The sequence below is a fragment of the Atractosteus spatula genome, chromosome 8, assembly GCF_055471065.1.
Source record: "Atractosteus spatula isolate fAtrSpa1 chromosome 8, fAtrSpa1.hap1, whole genome shotgun sequence".
NCBI lineage: Eukaryota > Metazoa > Chordata > Actinopteri > Semionotiformes > Lepisosteidae > Atractosteus > Atractosteus spatula.
Window position 1 is genome coordinate 16,727,241 of NC_142713.1, and position 17,419 is coordinate 16,744,659.

A 17,419-nucleotide genomic window follows, 5' to 3' on the forward strand; every position below is an offset into this window, starting at 1 on the left:
GCGCCTTTTTACAGTATAGTGTCCCCATCACTATACTGGGGCATAAGGATCCACATAGTCGGCAAGGTGAGCACCACTAGTTTTTCCCAGGGGGTCTCCCATCCAGGTACTGACCAGGCTCACACCTGTTTAACTTCAGTGGCTTGTCAGTTGTGTGTTGCAGGGTGATATAGCTGCTTGCTAGGATTCCCCTAAACCTCAGAACGTATCTGTTTTTTCTGGACTGATTCCAGAGCAGCAATCTTTTTTGTAATGTGGGACCAAAATTGTACACAATATCCTAAATGAGACCTTACAAGTGTATTATTCAACTTCAACATAATGACGACAAATTCTCCGCTTTTAACGATACATTCTAATATTTTGTTTGCATTTATAACTGCTTTCCTTACCCTGTCTGGAAGATGGAAATTATGTGTTAACATAAACATGTATTTTTCATAAGCAGCCTCTTCTATTTCAGTGTTTCACATTTTGTATTTATAGTTTATAATGTACTACCTGCACGTAAAACACTGCACTTGTCTACATCTGCCAGGTGTTTGCTCAACTTGAATTGTATCTAATCTTTTTGAATTTCATTTGCTGCTTCCCAGCTTCTTTACCAGAATCTAAATCATTAATATAAATTAGGAATACTTCACATTGCATCACCCCAATTACTCCTTATCTGTTTTCTATTGATCAAATTTTCAATACAAACATTTATTTCCTTGAATGCCTGCCTCCTGTAATTTGTGAATAAATCTTTTATGTTGTCCTTAAAAAGACTTCTGAAAATCTAAATATACCATATTACATCATGTGTGTGTATTCATAATTGTTGCTTGTTCATAGAACTCTAACAAGGTAGTTAGGCAGCTACCTACCTTTTCTAAATCCAAGTTGAATATTCTCTAGTATCTGATGTCCATACAGTACAGTGGATCCTATAATTTAGTTCTAATAATAATTGTGTCCATAACCATAACTATAAAAAGTCAGACTTACATCTAAAATTACTTGGTTTGGTTTATATATTTGGTTTATATATTAGCAATTTTCCTGTTCATGGATATTACCCTTGACATTTCCCCAATGCCTGTTGGAAAAGTTGCGTCAATGAATGAATTACAAAAGGCGAATAACAAAAAAGCATCAATGGCTTATGAATAACAACTTGTTTCTTTAAGTACAATTAGGAAGATACCATCAGGCCCTGGGGATTTATTAATCTTGAGTACTTCTAGTGCCCAAAACATTTCTCCATTTCCTATGCTAATACTATACAACTTGTCCTTCTGTCGCCTGAGGCATGTTTTAAGTTCTTCCTTCGTGAATGCCTGAGTGAAATACTCATTTTGTACATCAGCCATTTCAATTTCATTGTTTAGAAGTTCCCACGATTGTCCCAGATGCATTTTACTTTATTCGTAGCCATTCTTTTACTGTTGTAGTACTCAAAAAGCTTTTTTTTTTGCCTTCACTGCAGTATTCCTTTTTAAATTTCTTTCTTGGCCACTTTAACATTCTTTTTACCTTTTAACTGTAAAAAAATGTGTAACATATAAAATGATTTATGTTACATTATATTAATATTATATACATGTACTATTATTTAAACATTATAGGAGCATATAACATTTATTATTTAGACAATGAGCAACATACTGTATGTTTTGATATGTTAATATATATTTACTTAATATATATACCGCAATACAATCATGCTTGAAAGTTTGTAAACCCTTCAAGGTGGCCATTATTTTAGATATGATAGAGATATTATATGAACCTGAACTCTTAATGAATATATAGAATGAATATCCTAAAGACTTTACACACATAAAAATGGATTTGAACTCATAGATTATTAGAAGGTGATGTTTAACAAATCACCAGATATTCTTGTGTGAAAAAAAAAGTCAGTCCATAACATGTGGCACCTTCTTTAGCAGCAATAACTTCACACAGTCACCTCCTATAACTGATTATCAGTTTCTGACATCTTGCTGGAGGTTTTTTTTCCCACTCCTCTTTACAAAACTCCACCAGCTCTGTGAGGTTTGAAGCATGTTTTTCATGAAAAACCCTCTTCAGGTCCTGCCACAGCATTTCAATTAGGATTCAGGTCAGGGCTTTGGCTTGGCCATTCCAGGACACGGAACCTCTTTTTCTTAAGCCATTCTTTAGTAGACTTACTTGAATGTTTAGGATTGTTGTCTTGTTGAAACATCCACTTTGTGCCCAGCTTGAGTTTTAGAACTGATGGCCTGACATTCTTCTCAAGAATCCCTTGATATTTCTCAGAATTCATGATTCCTTCAATGATGTCAAGTTGCCCAGGGCCAGAGTAAGAAAAACAGCCGCATACAAGGACACTCCCACCACCATGCTTGACAGTAGGGATAAGGTTTTGGGCCCTCTTGGTGTGTCCAAATAGTTCAATTTTGGACTCATCTGTCCAGAGAACAGACTTCCAGAAGTCTTCAGGCTTGTCCAGGTAGTCTCTGGCAAACTTCAGACGGGAAGCTTTGTTCTATTTTGACAGAAGAGGCTTCTTCTGGTGACCCTTCCATAGATGGAATTTCTGATCAGGGTTCTTCTTATTGTTGATCTATGCATCACTACTCCAGAAGCAGCTAGGGAGGCTTGTAGATCTCTGGATGATATTTTAGGATTACCTTTAACCTCTTTTATTATTCTCCTTGTGACCCTGGGTGAAATTTTAGGAGGACGTCCACTTCTTGGCAGGGTTGCCGTTGTTTTAAGTGCCCTCCACTTGTATACTATATGCCTAACAGTGGATTTATAGAGTCCGAATCTTTTTGAAATGGCTTTATAACCTTGTCCAGATTGATGAGCATCCACTACTTTTTTCCTCAGTTCTGCTGATGTTTCCTTAGTTCGAGGCATGATGCTAGACTCGTAGGAAGAGTAACTCACCTGCTTTCTTGCAATTATTTATGTTTGCTCCTCCCTAACACATCATTTCAGATATTCAATTTCATTGGTTATCTTGGTTAATTGGTTAACACTCTGTCATTGACCCACCTGATCCTGCTTTACCTTGATGTAAGTCATAGAACTAAGTGTTCACTTATTTTTGCACCTGCACAATTTCTGTACATGTATGTATTATTTTGCTGCATGGACATTTTCTTTCAAAAAACTCAAATTGGTGAATAATTATACTTTATTTCAATTAAGAAGTGACAAATTCTAATTAAATATGCACTTTGCGGTTAAAAATCTCAAATTATGCATTGGGTTTTACAAACTTTAACGCATGACTGTATATATTTGGATATTTTTAATATAAAAAATTATATCATTTGGCGGTTGGTGGCTCTGTGGCTAAATATCTGCGCCTGTGGCTGGAAGGTTGCTGGTTCGTATCCCGGCAGAGGAATCCTATTCAATTGGGACCCTGAGCAAGGCCCTTAACCCCAACTGCTCCAGGGGCGCCATATAAAAGGCTGACCCTGTGCTCTGACCCCAAGCTTCTCTCCCTATCTGTACGTCTCATGGAGAGCAAGTTGGGGTATGTGAAAAAAGACAAATTCCTAATACAAGAAATTGTATATGGCCAATAAAGTGTTCATATAAGTTTTCAGATAAAAGCAGTGTAGCAATGAACTGAACTGAAATCAAATTAATCTGTAGATATTAAAAACACCTGGTATCCTTGGCTTATAGCTGTATGTCCAAGAACTTGCAGTAGTGTCAGGGAGGAACGCATTGTTCCTCTCATTTGTACTAATTCTGATGAACAGCTCGTGCGAGCCACTAGAGTATGTGCACTTGTAACCTGAGATCAACAAATAGTAATTGCAAATTAGGATGAAATACTAACTGAAAATATGATGTAAAATTAGAATGAAAATATACTCCCACATTAAGATGAAGAATGAAATGTATTTAGACATTCTATGCACAGGTATGGATTGAAAAGGTTCACCTTTTCTCCGCATTGCCAGCTTATTGAAGAGATCAGACATGAAGTCCCCTCCACTGGCTGTGGCTCCCACTGAAAGGCAAGGGAGACAAAACGAGACTTTAGTCCAAGAAAGAACATGTTTGGCTGCCATCTGCTAACCATTTAATTAGTGTACAACCACCAGGATACACCTAAAACTGCTGTGCTATCTTTTCAGCTTTTCTCTGCACACCACTGTTCTGCCAGTAGGTAACTAGAATAATTTTATTACACATGGTATTACACACACGTGGTTAATAGTTGCACTGGAAAGATGTGTTTCTTTGCATATTCTGTGTTTCAATAACAATTATCCCATGTACAGAGTAAAATCTAAAAGTAACTAGAAGTATAAATATTCTAAAAGCATTTTAATTGAGTATTTTCTAACAAGAGCAGCATCTGTTTAGAAGTATTGGGTAAGCTAAAAGCAGCCATTTTTTTCAAAATGAAAATAAGACACTATGCCTCAAAGAAACTGTGATATGGGTAATTTTACTATAGGTAAAACGGTATTTTCCAAAAGCCTTATATTCTGGGCCACATAATCTAAAACACAGGAAAGTACATTTTAAAACAATTCCACCAGTGTTTTAACCATTTTCAATATCTGCTTTAAGTAATTTCTACGCAGTACAGTAGATGATTACTCCACAAGCTACAGTTTTTCACTGACCCACCCTGTATAACCGGACAACTTAATAGCTCTCCACACATATGGTTATTTCAGCTTTCTCCCCTGTTGATAGAGCCCAAGATGCATCATGTCTTTGGCTGACATCTATCCACACACTCGTTTCTCTAGAATGAACGAAACTTAAGATTTGACTTTTCTATACAACTAAAAACAGAGCAAAGGCTGACTGCAGGAAAGGCTAGGAAGGTAAACAAGATCCATTACTATAGCCCATTTTTAGGCTTCAGATTTTCTTCTTGAAATTATGCTGGGTTTCATGTGGGGATACCTAACCTATAAACAATTAAACCACATTATTTTGAACTTAATGTTCATGTTATGTCCCAGTGTGGTCCATGTGTGTTTGCTCTGATTGAATGTTCCACAGTTCCTGACTTTGGTTGTCCTCCTTCCCCTTTGGATCATTAATTCATCCACCTTGCCATATTACGTCATTCGAAATCAGCTTCTCGACCAATCAGAACTCAACTTCTTTGGTTTTCAGAATGAAGGGGGCCTTATGCTAGACTTCGGTTCTGCTCGGCTCAGCTTCAGCTTCGTCTCTCTTCGTTTTCATTTGTTTCGCTTTGTATGTGTGTTTCCACATAGTTTCGGCTTTGTTGGTTTGTGTTTCTCTCCTCCTTTTACTTTAGTTTATTTGTATTACACTTTATTTCGCTATTACCTTACCCAAACATGTTATATCAACCTCTGTGCCCTTTTGTACCCTATTCCTTGTGTCTTTTCCCTTATTTGTATTCGTAGCTCATTTGTGTATTTTTGTGTAAAGGGTTAGTAAAAGTTGTCGGGTACATTGTGCACAGGTAGTTGGTCTTTGTATTAGAAACACTAGTTTAGGATGGGTGAGTGCCTTTTGTCTCGTATGCTTTTGGGTAGTCAGTGAAAGTTAGCTAGGGCGTTAGAAGATCCCTAAGACCGAGTGTTTCGTTTTGTAGTTAGGTCAGCTTCCCTTCACTTAATGAGCCAGCTCCATTTTGTATGTTATTTTCGTTCCTTTGGCACCACTCATATTTCCTCTTCCCCCATACAGTCACCTTTTCAAATTGAACATATTTCACTTCTGTTTACCTATCCAAATTTGTTACAACTATCTTTTCCCCACACCAAAGATTTCTTCCTGCACGCCTGAAATTCGCACTCCATATACCCCAGACTATTGGGGTGCGTAACAGTTCAAAATAAAATATATTATATATATTATTTCTGTATTGGCTTCAACACTGTTATAACCCGATGAGAAAGCACTGCTGTCCTAGATCTCATCACGGATCAGACCAGCTGGGGCCGTGATGGACATTCGCCGTGGAGCTTCGCTCTGCCTGGTGGGTGCCCAGGCTGGGCCCTACCTTGCTCTTGCTCCTTCTGCTTTTTTTTCTCCAGCTTCCGCTCCTTCACGTTCCGGAGTTTGGCTTTGCCGATGCCACCAGCTTTGCGAATGGACTCTAGGAGGCTGGCTCTGCCATCCGAGGGCCTCACGACTTCAGAGGGTGCCCCCTGCACGGGCCCTGCATGGCAAGGCGAGATGAAAGACGGAGGTGCGTGATGGAAATGAACAGGTGAACAGACCCACAGACGTGCTCCAAACGTCTCCACTGCTCATACCTTCAATATTGCCTGATGTGCAACAGCAGGAGACAGAGGAGCAACCATAAACTGTTCACATTCTGTTCAACTGTTCACATTGAAGAGGACAGGAGAGGAATTAGAAGAAGAAATCCCTGACTCTGGCTTTGCTTTAGAACAAATTACTTTCAGAATTTACTGGGCTCCCGGTTACAGGAGTACAAGACTGGAACAGGAGTTAAAGCCCACAGATTTAAAAAACAAAGCACTGGAAATGAACATGAGCCAGATGGCAGTGATTTGTGCCTTTGAACAGTACAACAGGATTTACATGTTCACCCCTTTTAAGATTTAATTTAGCGCACTGATTTAACAGAGCACTTTATTCTTAAGCCCCCATAGAAAACAAGCTCTGGTTCTGACTGCAGGTAAATTCAACTTTAAAGGAAGGGTCTTCACAGGTGGCACGTTTTGAGAGAAATAAGGGCACCCCCAAGTTTTCAAAGCAAAATGCAAGGAGGCATCCATATCCTAGAATAAAGGATTTATAGCATACAGAATTCTTGCAATAAAATGATGGCCTTGGAGGGAAAAGAAAAAAATGTAAAAAATACTAGTGTTGCTCAGGTTAAGAAAATGGATAGTCTCCAGCAAGTAATATTTTATTTCATAACTGAAAGAAATGATGGGATTAAAAGGCAAAATATGCTTAGGGCAGAATGAAAACATTCACAGCAGATCACACAACAGGCTCAAGGCTCCGGTCTTCTCTTTTTCTGAATGTACTAACTGCCACAATTCCCAGATTTCACCTGTTTCTTTTTTCCTTCCCACAATGAAAAAACAATGCAGCAGTCATATACGACATTGGAAAGCCTTGAGCTGGGGTCAATACAGATTGTCAAGGGGGTAAAAGCTTCTGGGCGGAGTCATATGGGGCAAAAAAAAAACTTACATTCAAAGGCTCCAAAAGCAATGTCGCAGTATCACAGCGGGAAGCATTCTGAAAGTAGCCATTTCTTTTCAATCTGGGGCTTCATTAGCCCACCAGAAAAGCTATAACAGGATACTTTAAAACCACAAAAGACCAATCTATAATGCACGTTATTCACAGTAAAGTAGTGCAGTATAACTCATAAGAGAAAAGGACGAACCTGTGGATGCAGGCTGGCCACCCAAGTCTCCACTGACAGGGGTGGGTAGAGTTGGTGGTGGCGGAGGAGGTGGAGGGGGAGCTGGGGGGGCACCAGGAGGGATTACTGTGCTCTGGATAGAGGCTTCAATAGGGGGTGGAGGAGGAGGGGGTGGAGGAGGAACTTCAACCCTAAACTGCAAGTCTGGAAAAAACAAAAAAAAGGTCAATCATATTTATACATTTCAACAGATTCTTCAAGGATTTCATAAGGTCATCAATTTGTAGTTACAGCAATGGGAATCACGATGCTCTGTACGTTTCCATGACTATTGACATAATTAAATATGGTCTTAAAACTTTTTTTATAGCTTCTGCTTTGTCTGTTTTAAGAAGTTATATAGATATGCAGCAACAAAACGGATCACTCTGCCTAAATGTTTTTTTAAATAAATATATGGGTTTTTGGATACTGATTAAATGTTTTAATGTTTAATGGCATTTTAATGAATTGATCATTCATGACTGACAGTGATACTGTGACTGTTGCATGAGCACTTAAACACCTCATTACTGACTGGGTACAGGTGATGAGGTGATTTAATCTGTGAATGTCAAGCCTGGCAGAAAATCAAAACAGAAGACAGAAAGAATCCAACATGATCGAGAGAAAAATACCTGCATGCCATCGAGCACAAGTTGAACTTGTATCTGAACCATACTTCCCTTTTACAAAACAGGGAGTCCACAAGAGGTCTAATAAACAGTTGTCCACTTGTACTTACACACCTGACCCGCCGAGCTCCCCAGGTTCTGTCTCGAATGTGGGCAGCTCGGGAATGGCAGTGGCTGACCCCGAGGGCGCAATGCCAGGCCCCAGGTCAGCACTGTAGGTCAAGTCATCCGCAATGCCAGGGAGGTCCGGGAGGTAGGAGGGCACATCAATCTCGGGCACCTGACCCAGATCTGGCACATAGAAATAGTTCTCGGCTGTCTGAAGAATGGAGAGAAGGAAATATGTGCTAAATACTAAATACGGGGCCTAAATAAATCACATTTCATTGATTTATAATGAATATTTCATTAAATATAACGGTCACTACACTTTGAAGTGACAATTAATTTTTGTTAGAAACACAATGCCATTCACACATTCAAAGCAAAAAACAAAAAGAAAGATGCAAATACAGGTATCAGGCAAAATAAAGGAAAGACTTGAGTAAATGAAGGATACAAAGGATACTGAAACCTTGTACCTCCACACAGGTGAGGTTCCTGAGTTAAATAAGTTGCCCATTATTTTGGCTACCAGGTCTAAAAAAATCTCAGTGATTGCTGGAGAATGTTTGGCAGGAGTTTCAGTAATGAAGACGTGCTGATGTTTCGCAAGGAACGGTGGTTGAGGTGATGCTGGCATGGAAGTCTGAGGGAAAGACAATATCAGCTAGGGGCAACTGTGGATGAAAGTGCAAACGCCTTGACAATAATGTCCGTACATTCATTCGAGATGCAAAGTAAAATGACAAGCAACTTCATAGAGAAGGATACTATCATAGGGTTGCACTGCATAAACACCTTATGAGGAACAAGTAATAGGTTTATTCCATGCTGAAAAAAAGAAGAAAGAGAACACAACGTTTCGGCCGTGGAGCCTTCTTCAGGTGTGAGAGAGACAGGGCAGTAGGCAAAGGTAAAGTAGCGGGAGAACAAAGGTTGGGAGGGAGGAGGAGTGAGAGGCGGGAGCAGGGGACAGAAAGAGAGGCCAATCAAGAGGTGTGAAGTCAGAATGGGTGCAGAGAGGTGTGAAATGAAACTTCCAATGAATGGAGAAAATTTAAAAGAACAGTAGTCTGTCGTTAAGGGAAGGGAGAATGTGTGATCCTAGCTGCAGAATAATTTTAGTTTCGGTGGTCTTTCTGATGTATGAGTTCGGAAAACTGTCTTTGAGAACACAGACGGAGAGATTAGAGTGGTCGTGGCCGTCAGAGGTGAAATGAGAAACAATGGGCTTGGAGAGATCTTTAATCTTCACAGCCCTGACGTGTTCTCTGAACCGGTCTCCGAGTCTCCTTCCTGTTTCTCCAATGTAGATGGCTGGGCATTTACTGCAAGAGATACAGTAAATAAGGTTGCTGGAGGTACAAGATGCTGTCTGGGTGATCCGGAATTGTCCTGAGGGGCCTTGAATGAGTGTGGTGGTGGATGTGTACTTGCAGGTGATACAGCGAGTTCTGTTGCAAGGGAAAGTGCCAGGTGTGGATGGTTGTTGAGGGTGGTCAAGGGAGCTGTGAACAAGGAGGTTACGCAGATTAGGTGGTCGGCGATATGAGATGATAGGGCGATCAGAAAAGAGGGCCCCAATGGAGGGATCATCCTGTAGGATGGAAAAGTTGTGGTTAATGGTCCTGGGGATAGGAAGTGTGTTAGGGTATAGGGTTAGGCTATAAACACCTTATTACAACTAAAATGCGTTTTTGTGAGTAAAGTGATGCAAAGAAAATAGGCTGTGATTTACTGATAAGTCATCCTCCACCGTATTCTCAACAAACAGACGAGTACATGTGTGGCACACCCCAAAAGTGTATAAGCTTAAGTGCCTGGTGAAGGGTTCTGGCAGTTCTGTCATGGGGTGGGGGTGCATTTTCCTGGTACAGTTAAGGTAAACCATAAAGGGCAAGGTAAATGCCAATAAACACAAAGCCATTCTGAATGATCATGTTCATCCTATGGTGAAACATTTCTATCCTAACGGGAATGGATTCTTTAGGATAATAATGGCCTCACCCACAGGGAAGGAGTGGTCACTGAATGGTTTGATGAACATGAAAATGATGTAAAAGATATGCCATGGCTCTCCCAGTTATCACAGATCAGGGGGACAGCATAAAACATTTCAAAATCCCTTAATATTTTCCTGAGCACCATGAAGTCAACCATTAAAAGCAGAAAAAACACTGCAAACATGTGGCAAAATAATTTGTGGTTGGACAAGAGAACATTTTTCCATCTTAAATATGAAGAGCAACAATTGATGGAAACCCAACATAGTGCATCACCCACATCAACACTACTCTGAAGAATGGTGATGGCAGCATTGTGTCGCTATATCATCAGGAGGGACTAGGAAGCATATCAAGATTGATGTTAACATAGATGGAGCAAAGCACTGGTATATTTTAGATGAAAACCTGCTTTAGATCTAAAACGGGGCCATATAGCCAGGTTTCAGCCAGACACTGATCTCAAGCACAAGGACAAAGCTACTTTGGAATGGCTTGAGAATAAGAAAGTGAATATCCTTGAGTGGCTCAGTCAAATATGCCATGGAAAGCCATGAAAACTGAAGTCTTTTAGTGATCAATAGCACATTGACCAAGCAAATCTACAAAAAAAAGAGAAAAAATGGTACCAAGCCAGTAGGCAAGGTTGGTAGAGACTTACCCAAAAACACTTATGGCTGTAATCGCTGCCAAAGGTCCACCAAATACCTAGTTCTCAAGTTTGAATACTTATGCAATCAACATATTTCATTTTTCTCTTGAGTTTTTGCTGATGTTTACCACATCTTATCTTATCATTAGAAGTCTTCAACTGAGCTTTCAGGTTTTGAATAAGTTTTAAGTGCACATAAATAAAAAAAAAAACATTTAGTAATTTCACTAAATTACATCATATGACATCAGCAGTTTGAATACTTTTGTACAGCATAGTACTGCATGTATAAACCATGAATAAACTTAAACTGTTAATCTTTAATGTAGTCATCCGCTGTACCAAGATACTCAGAAAATGAACACCAAAATAGTTTGAAATATTTTAAATAGCAATAGATGAACAATAATTAGCATTTGTGTTTCTATTAACTCAAGTAAAAAGCCAGCCATTTATTTAGCAGAACAGGTAGTACCCAAAGACACAGTGATAACACTTAACCTGTTTTTGACCACCAGATGTTGAGCTTATATAGGCAGTTTGTTTTTAAACAAGAGAAAGGCCATATCACATTTTAGCGCATACTTAGGTAGATTTTAAAAAAAACAAACTATACCGAAATATATTTAGGTTTCATATGAACTAGTCATATTATTTTACATAAACAGTCAATTTCAATTCATATTTTTAACATATGCCTATGCTGAGCAGAAATATTGAACTAGCTCTATGCTAGAGTTGGCTACTCAAGCCAACTCTATTGGCTAACTAAAGTGGTATGGTCAATTTCACTGAAGTGACTAAAGGCTATTTTCTAGTGTATATCTAACCTTACCTATTTCAGCAATGCTCACTGATTATTCACACTATCAATTGTACCTTGAAATCATTTGGAGCCTATTCATTTATTACTCAAGGAATGCTTTATTTACATATTAAGTTGTTGCACTTAATATTAATGGCAACACTTTGAAAACTAAAATCCTGTGATACAATAACTAAAAAAATGTATTTTGGAAACTCACAGATGTAAGAGAACTCTTAAGTTAACTCTTAAGAATAAGTGTTACATATCAAAATTAAGTGAATGTTAAGTATTAACTTCATGGCTTAAGATAAAAAAATCCTACTTTATCATCCCTTTCATCATTTTTTTGCACTGTCATTGGCCAGCTGTTGAGAGCCAAGAGTACTTGTTTCATTTGAAGCATGTCTTGACAAGAAGATTTACATTTTTGTGAAGAATGGAACAGACCCAAGAATTTGATATGCCCTGTCCTATTTAACTCAAGAGTCATTTGAAGAATGCTCCTGAAGTTTACTCAAGCAGTGAATTAAAGTTTACTTTTGCAGTTTCATCACTCCTAAAGTGCAAAGTACTATACTGTATAGAGAGTAGCACTGACTTCTAATCTTTAGCTCTTTTGAGTTATTCCCACCTGATTTTGAAAAGATTGATTAGCACTAATTTGAAAAAATGCCCTATCGTAGAATGTTTTGCATCATTTTCTTTAATTCTGCCCAAACATGTAAATGTGAATATCGTCATGCCAACAAGTGGAATAATAGGCTAATTCCAAATGAATTTATAGTGCCTTGAAAAAGTTTTCAATGTTGTTTAACTTACACATGAAGTATGCACATTTTTTAAATTTATTTTTTTAAATTCAAATGATCAGATGCACAAACAGAACACTTTTATAGGTAAAACAAGGTTAATTTCAGCAAAAAACTGTAAACAAAAATAAAAATTTTAATTTTAAATAAAAATAAAAATTTAAAATAAAATTAAGAGCTGCAAATGACTTTGGATAAATCCCAACTAACTTTGCACATGGCCATGATTTGAGTTTCTTCCATTTTTCTTTGCAAATGTGCTAACACATTTTTAGTCACTTACTCCCACAAAAACCACGTACTGTATACACATATAATTCTACAAAATGGGCCATCGTTGCAAGAAGGAAAATAATAACTATTGCTTGATAGATAGGTTAATAAAATAAGTATCCTTTTAAATTTTTAATTCAGTTCTTTAATTTTAAATTTCAATTCTTTCACCTTCACTAGGTTCATTTGCATCTTCTGACAATGCTGCTAATTTTTGCTGATCAACTAATCAACTGATCTATATCAAAATAAATGGAAGGGAAAGCTTGGCCTTTAAACAAACCATTTAATTCCAGATTCAAGGAAGATCAGTAAAGTGTTTAATTTTCTTTTTAATGTCACAATTCGGCACGGTTCTGAAGGGGGGTGGCTGAAAAGCTAAACATCTGTTCTGTGATCATTAAAATGGTTTTACTGGCTGTCAATTTTCAAGCGTTTATTGGCAAAGCTTCTCCATTATCTGCTCATCTCTCAGATCGTTGAGCTCTGAACAGACCCCTGTGCTCTAGGACAATTGGAGGGAGGGAGGAAGGAAGGAGGAAAAAAAGAGTGATACCTGTCTCTCAAGCTGCTCTCTCTTCGTAATGGACAGAGGGGCATCAAAGGGCTTCTCCTCCTTCTCTGTCTCTAGGGTGGTGTGTGTTTTTGTCACAGCTCCCGCAAGTGGGTCCAGGAACACGTACTTCTTATATCTAGTTTGACAGAGAGTGAAGTGACAGAAATTCATGGAAATATGACTCAATAAAGGGGTATCTGGCTACAGGGTACTTTCAAAATAAAGCCCAGGTGCTTAATTTAGCTATTGTATGTCAGCTGTAGGCACAAACACAGTTTTCTTCATGAGTTGTACAAAACCAGCTGATTTGACTTGGCGACATTTCAGTTTATTCAAAGAGCACATAAAAAAGGACAGAAATATTTTAAAATGTTGATGCAGTGTGACGGAAACAGACATTTACTTAATAAGAAAGGCACAGAATCAATCACTGTCTAGACAGTGCTACAGAGCCTAAAAAGACAGATACCATAGCTAGTGAAAACAAAAAGAGAATGAAGAAGAACAAAATAAAAGCAGATAAAAGAATGATGATAGAGGATGCAAACAAAATGACAAGACAGCAGGAACTGTCTGAAAAAGAAATGTTTTCCTGATTCCAAAAGGGATATCTTCTGTCATGGGTTGTGCAGTGTAGTTTTGCTGTACGTTATTGATGCCGTTTGGATGCTGAGAAGTAGCAGGCTTGCTAGTGAGATTTTATATCATCATGATAAAGGCCTTAAAGCTGTTGCAGCCACTTGAGAGTGAAAAACAACCAGACAAGATTAACTCCAATTTTTCTAACAGTAACCAAAGCATGACAGTTAATGTACACATACAGTATGAAACAATGTTGCCTTTTCCAGGTTTTAAGACAAAAAAGTGGGAAACGAAGACCAAAGATCCAGTGGATAAAATATTAATAATAATTAGACCATTACTACTGCTGTGACACAATTAGAGTTCTAATTTCAATCTAATACAGTTAATTCAGCGAGAAAGTGATTTATCTTTAATTGAACAGCTGTTTGTCTGCCACTAGTCCTGGAAACATTCAAAAGCAGCCTAGAATGCCTGAAGCAGCTCCATTACTGTGAAATGGGGCTTATAGATTGTCTGCCAAACAAGCAGTGCTTGATTTGCCCATTTTCTGATTAGGAGGATAAGAATGAAAGGTTTCTCTTTATTAGCTTTTGTTCATTTTGATCAAATAAGACCATTTCAGCAAGTCCTTTGCCATAACTTTGAGGGACAAGTATGCAGAGTGCAAACTTTCCCAGACTGCAAACTTAAAGGGCACACCTTCTGTGGTTGTACCCTTCCTGTAAACCATTTCTTGGACAGACTACTTAGAAATGTGCTACAAAATTAATTGTTACAAAGGAGAATTGCTATTACTTCTTGTAATGTTGCACACAGAGTCATTAGCTCTCCTCAACTGCCACACCAAATCAATACCAAACGCTGCCTTTTTGGATACAGTGATAGGGATCACAAAATTGACATTCTAGGAGGGAGATGTGACAAATAACACTACTTTGATATGCTCTTGAACTTGAAGTCCTTCAGGCCCCACATATATTAAACAAAATCACATTTCATTTATTAATGTATGACTTCAACCAAGCTTACAGGTTCTCTGTGGTGTTAAAGAGGAGCAGTGAGCTGACTGAACTGATGTTCCTGGGCAGGCTTCCCAGTCCTTCCTCTTTTTCATCCTCTGAGTGTCTCTTGGCATTTACACACATGGGAAAGTACATCAGCTTCTCCTGTGGAAAGAGTAAAAGATTATTCTCCAGAGAAAATCACATCTCACTTTTGGCACAAACACATACACAGGAAGAGTCCCTTTTGAATGGTCAAATTTACATGGGTGAAATCGAAACATGGGAACACATACTGTATTCATCATATGTGCTATTGTTTTATTTGTTCTTCCTGCTAAAATTGAGCTTCGTGTTGCGTTTTTGTTTTAAACTCAAAAATGTATAATCCCTGAATCAGACTGATGTTAGAAACAGCAGCACCCCTTTAGAAAGTACATAACCTCCCTTTGCGTAAGACCTGCTGTCAGCTTCGATCTCCGTCAAGGCAATCCAAAGGCTGATTTAACACACGCCAGCACTTTGGCATCAGCTGCAAGCTCAGCAGCTTAGCATTTGTTTTCCATTCATTTTTTATCAGGGCTTTTTTCTCTTACATGCCTTTCCATCAACCTCCATTCATGCAAAATTGATATGACTAAGGGGAATAGGACCTTTTTTAAGGATGTTCCTTAATAAAAGCACTGAGAAAAACACTTCTTGGATGCTCCTTTCGAACAACACATCACAAGAGGCTCTTGATCATTTCAGGCATTATTTTCCTTTTCTGAAGACAACCGAGACAAAAGAACTGTCTAAATGTCCCGGAAAACGAGAAAAGCCAGTAGGTTCTAGACAACCAGCTGCTGTGTCACTTAAAGAGGCTTGAAAAATCATTAGGAGTTGTTAATGGTGAGTTAATAAGGTGTTCTGGACAAGTTTGATGTACAAAGTTTTGACTTGATGGACAAGATTTTTTTTGTATTGAAGAATGTACAGTAGATCAAAATCAGCAGAAAATAATAATAGCTATTCAAAAATAAGAAAGGTTACAAACAAGAGGCTTATCAACCCCAAAGACCTCATAAAGCCTTTTTCTTGAAAGAAACCTTCAGCTTTCTTGAAAGCCAAAGCCTTAACATGGCTTTACCTTTTGGGTAAAAAAATGCCTCCTGTTCTCGGTTTTACATGCATTTTTAGCGTGTTCTGTACTTGTGCCCTCTGGTTCATGTTTCACTATTCATTCTGAAGAAATCTGCTTGGTTGACTTTATCAATGCTTTTGAGGATTCTGAATACTTGTATCAGGTTCCCTTATAGTTTTCTCTGATCAACACTAGAAAGTTTAAGTTCCTTCAGCTTGGCAGTGTACATACCCTTAAAACCCATAATATATCTGGTTGCTCTTCTCTGGACTGACTCCAGAGCAGCAATGTATTCTTTTTTATAAAATGTTGACCAGAATTGTACGCAACATTCTAAATAAGGCCTTACCAGTGTGTTATGAATTTTTTTAAAAATCACAACCTTTTTTAAATTCTATGTGTTTAACTGTATAAATAGTATTGTTTATGCCCTTTTAAGTGCTCCCCCACACTGTCTAGATTTAAATGATATGTCAACATAAAACCATTTAATAAGTTGCTACTTCTAACTCAGTGTTTCACATTTTGTTTTTATATTTTAGGTTTTTACTACCTGCATGTAAAACCTGGCATTTGTCTTTATCTGTCAGGTTTTTGCAAAGTCTTGAATTATATGTCAATATTTTTGGATATCATTTGCCACATCTACAGTGTTTGCTATTCTTCCTAGTTTGGTACCCTCTGTAAACTTAACTAGTTTGTTGTTAAAAATATACTTGAATTCAGATCCTTTGTATAAATTAAGAGGAGCAGTGGTCCTTACATAGATCCCTGAGGAAAATAAGTTTAAAATGTGGCTATTAAAAGATCCAAAACACAACATTTTGTAGCCAGAATTGACAGAAAGTCTACCTGAAACATCCACATTAAACAAACAGCACATAGTAGGTATGAAGGAATGTTGTGGTTTAAAGCCTTTTTATCAGACAAGAAAAAATTGTCAAGAAGTGGTACTAAAAATATTAAGTTTGATTGAAACACAACTTTCAGTTTCAAGGGAAAAGGCTATCTGAGAAGGACTGTCAAAATAGTATAAAAATGTGGGTTATTTTGCACTTGGGTGTGGGTTATTTGCACTAGTCTCACCAGCCACAAGACCAAATCTGCTGAAATGACATGAGATGATATGATTGGAGTGAAAAATAATGACAAAGACAGGCAGAGATACACTGATAAAGTTCTGGAAACCACTGCTCAGCATATGCAGCTGAGAGCTTTCATACTCTTTCTTTAGAGTAATCTCCATACAAATCAAATCAATAATTTCTGTTACTAAATAACAAAAATAAAAGAAAGCTCTCAGGAGGTAGATGGTGCAGGAGGTACAGGAACAATTTGTAACAGAGGTCTGAGAGTTCAGAAAACATATTTAACTCTTAAATGTAGACCCAACAATTTAGATTCAATAACGTATACCTGAAACGATCTGGAATGAACTCTAAAAAAATCAATTTGATTAGAAGCAGTTTTGTTTTTTGATAT

General features: G+C 38.0%; 1 protein-coding gene across 1 annotated transcript in view; it reads right to left on the bottom strand.

Moving 5' to 3' along the window:
* The window catches only part of washc1 (WASH complex subunit 1), a 72,606-nt gene that overhangs the window by 2,125 nt on the left and 53,062 nt on the right, over nt 1-17,419 (bottom strand). Inside the window, exons 5-10 of the mRNA XM_088924016.1 lie at nt 14,843-14,979; nt 13,229-13,364; nt 8,140-8,344; nt 7,373-7,555; nt 6,002-6,160; nt 3,941-4,009 (exon numbers count right to left, since the gene is read on the bottom strand). Coding sequence (XP_088780142.1) covers nt 3,941-4,009; nt 6,002-6,160; nt 7,373-7,555; nt 8,140-8,344; nt 13,229-13,364; nt 14,843-14,979 — 889 coding nt within the window. The remainder of the gene's footprint in view (nt 1-3,940; nt 4,010-6,001; nt 6,161-7,372; nt 7,556-8,139; nt 8,345-13,228; nt 13,365-14,842; nt 14,980-17,419) is intronic.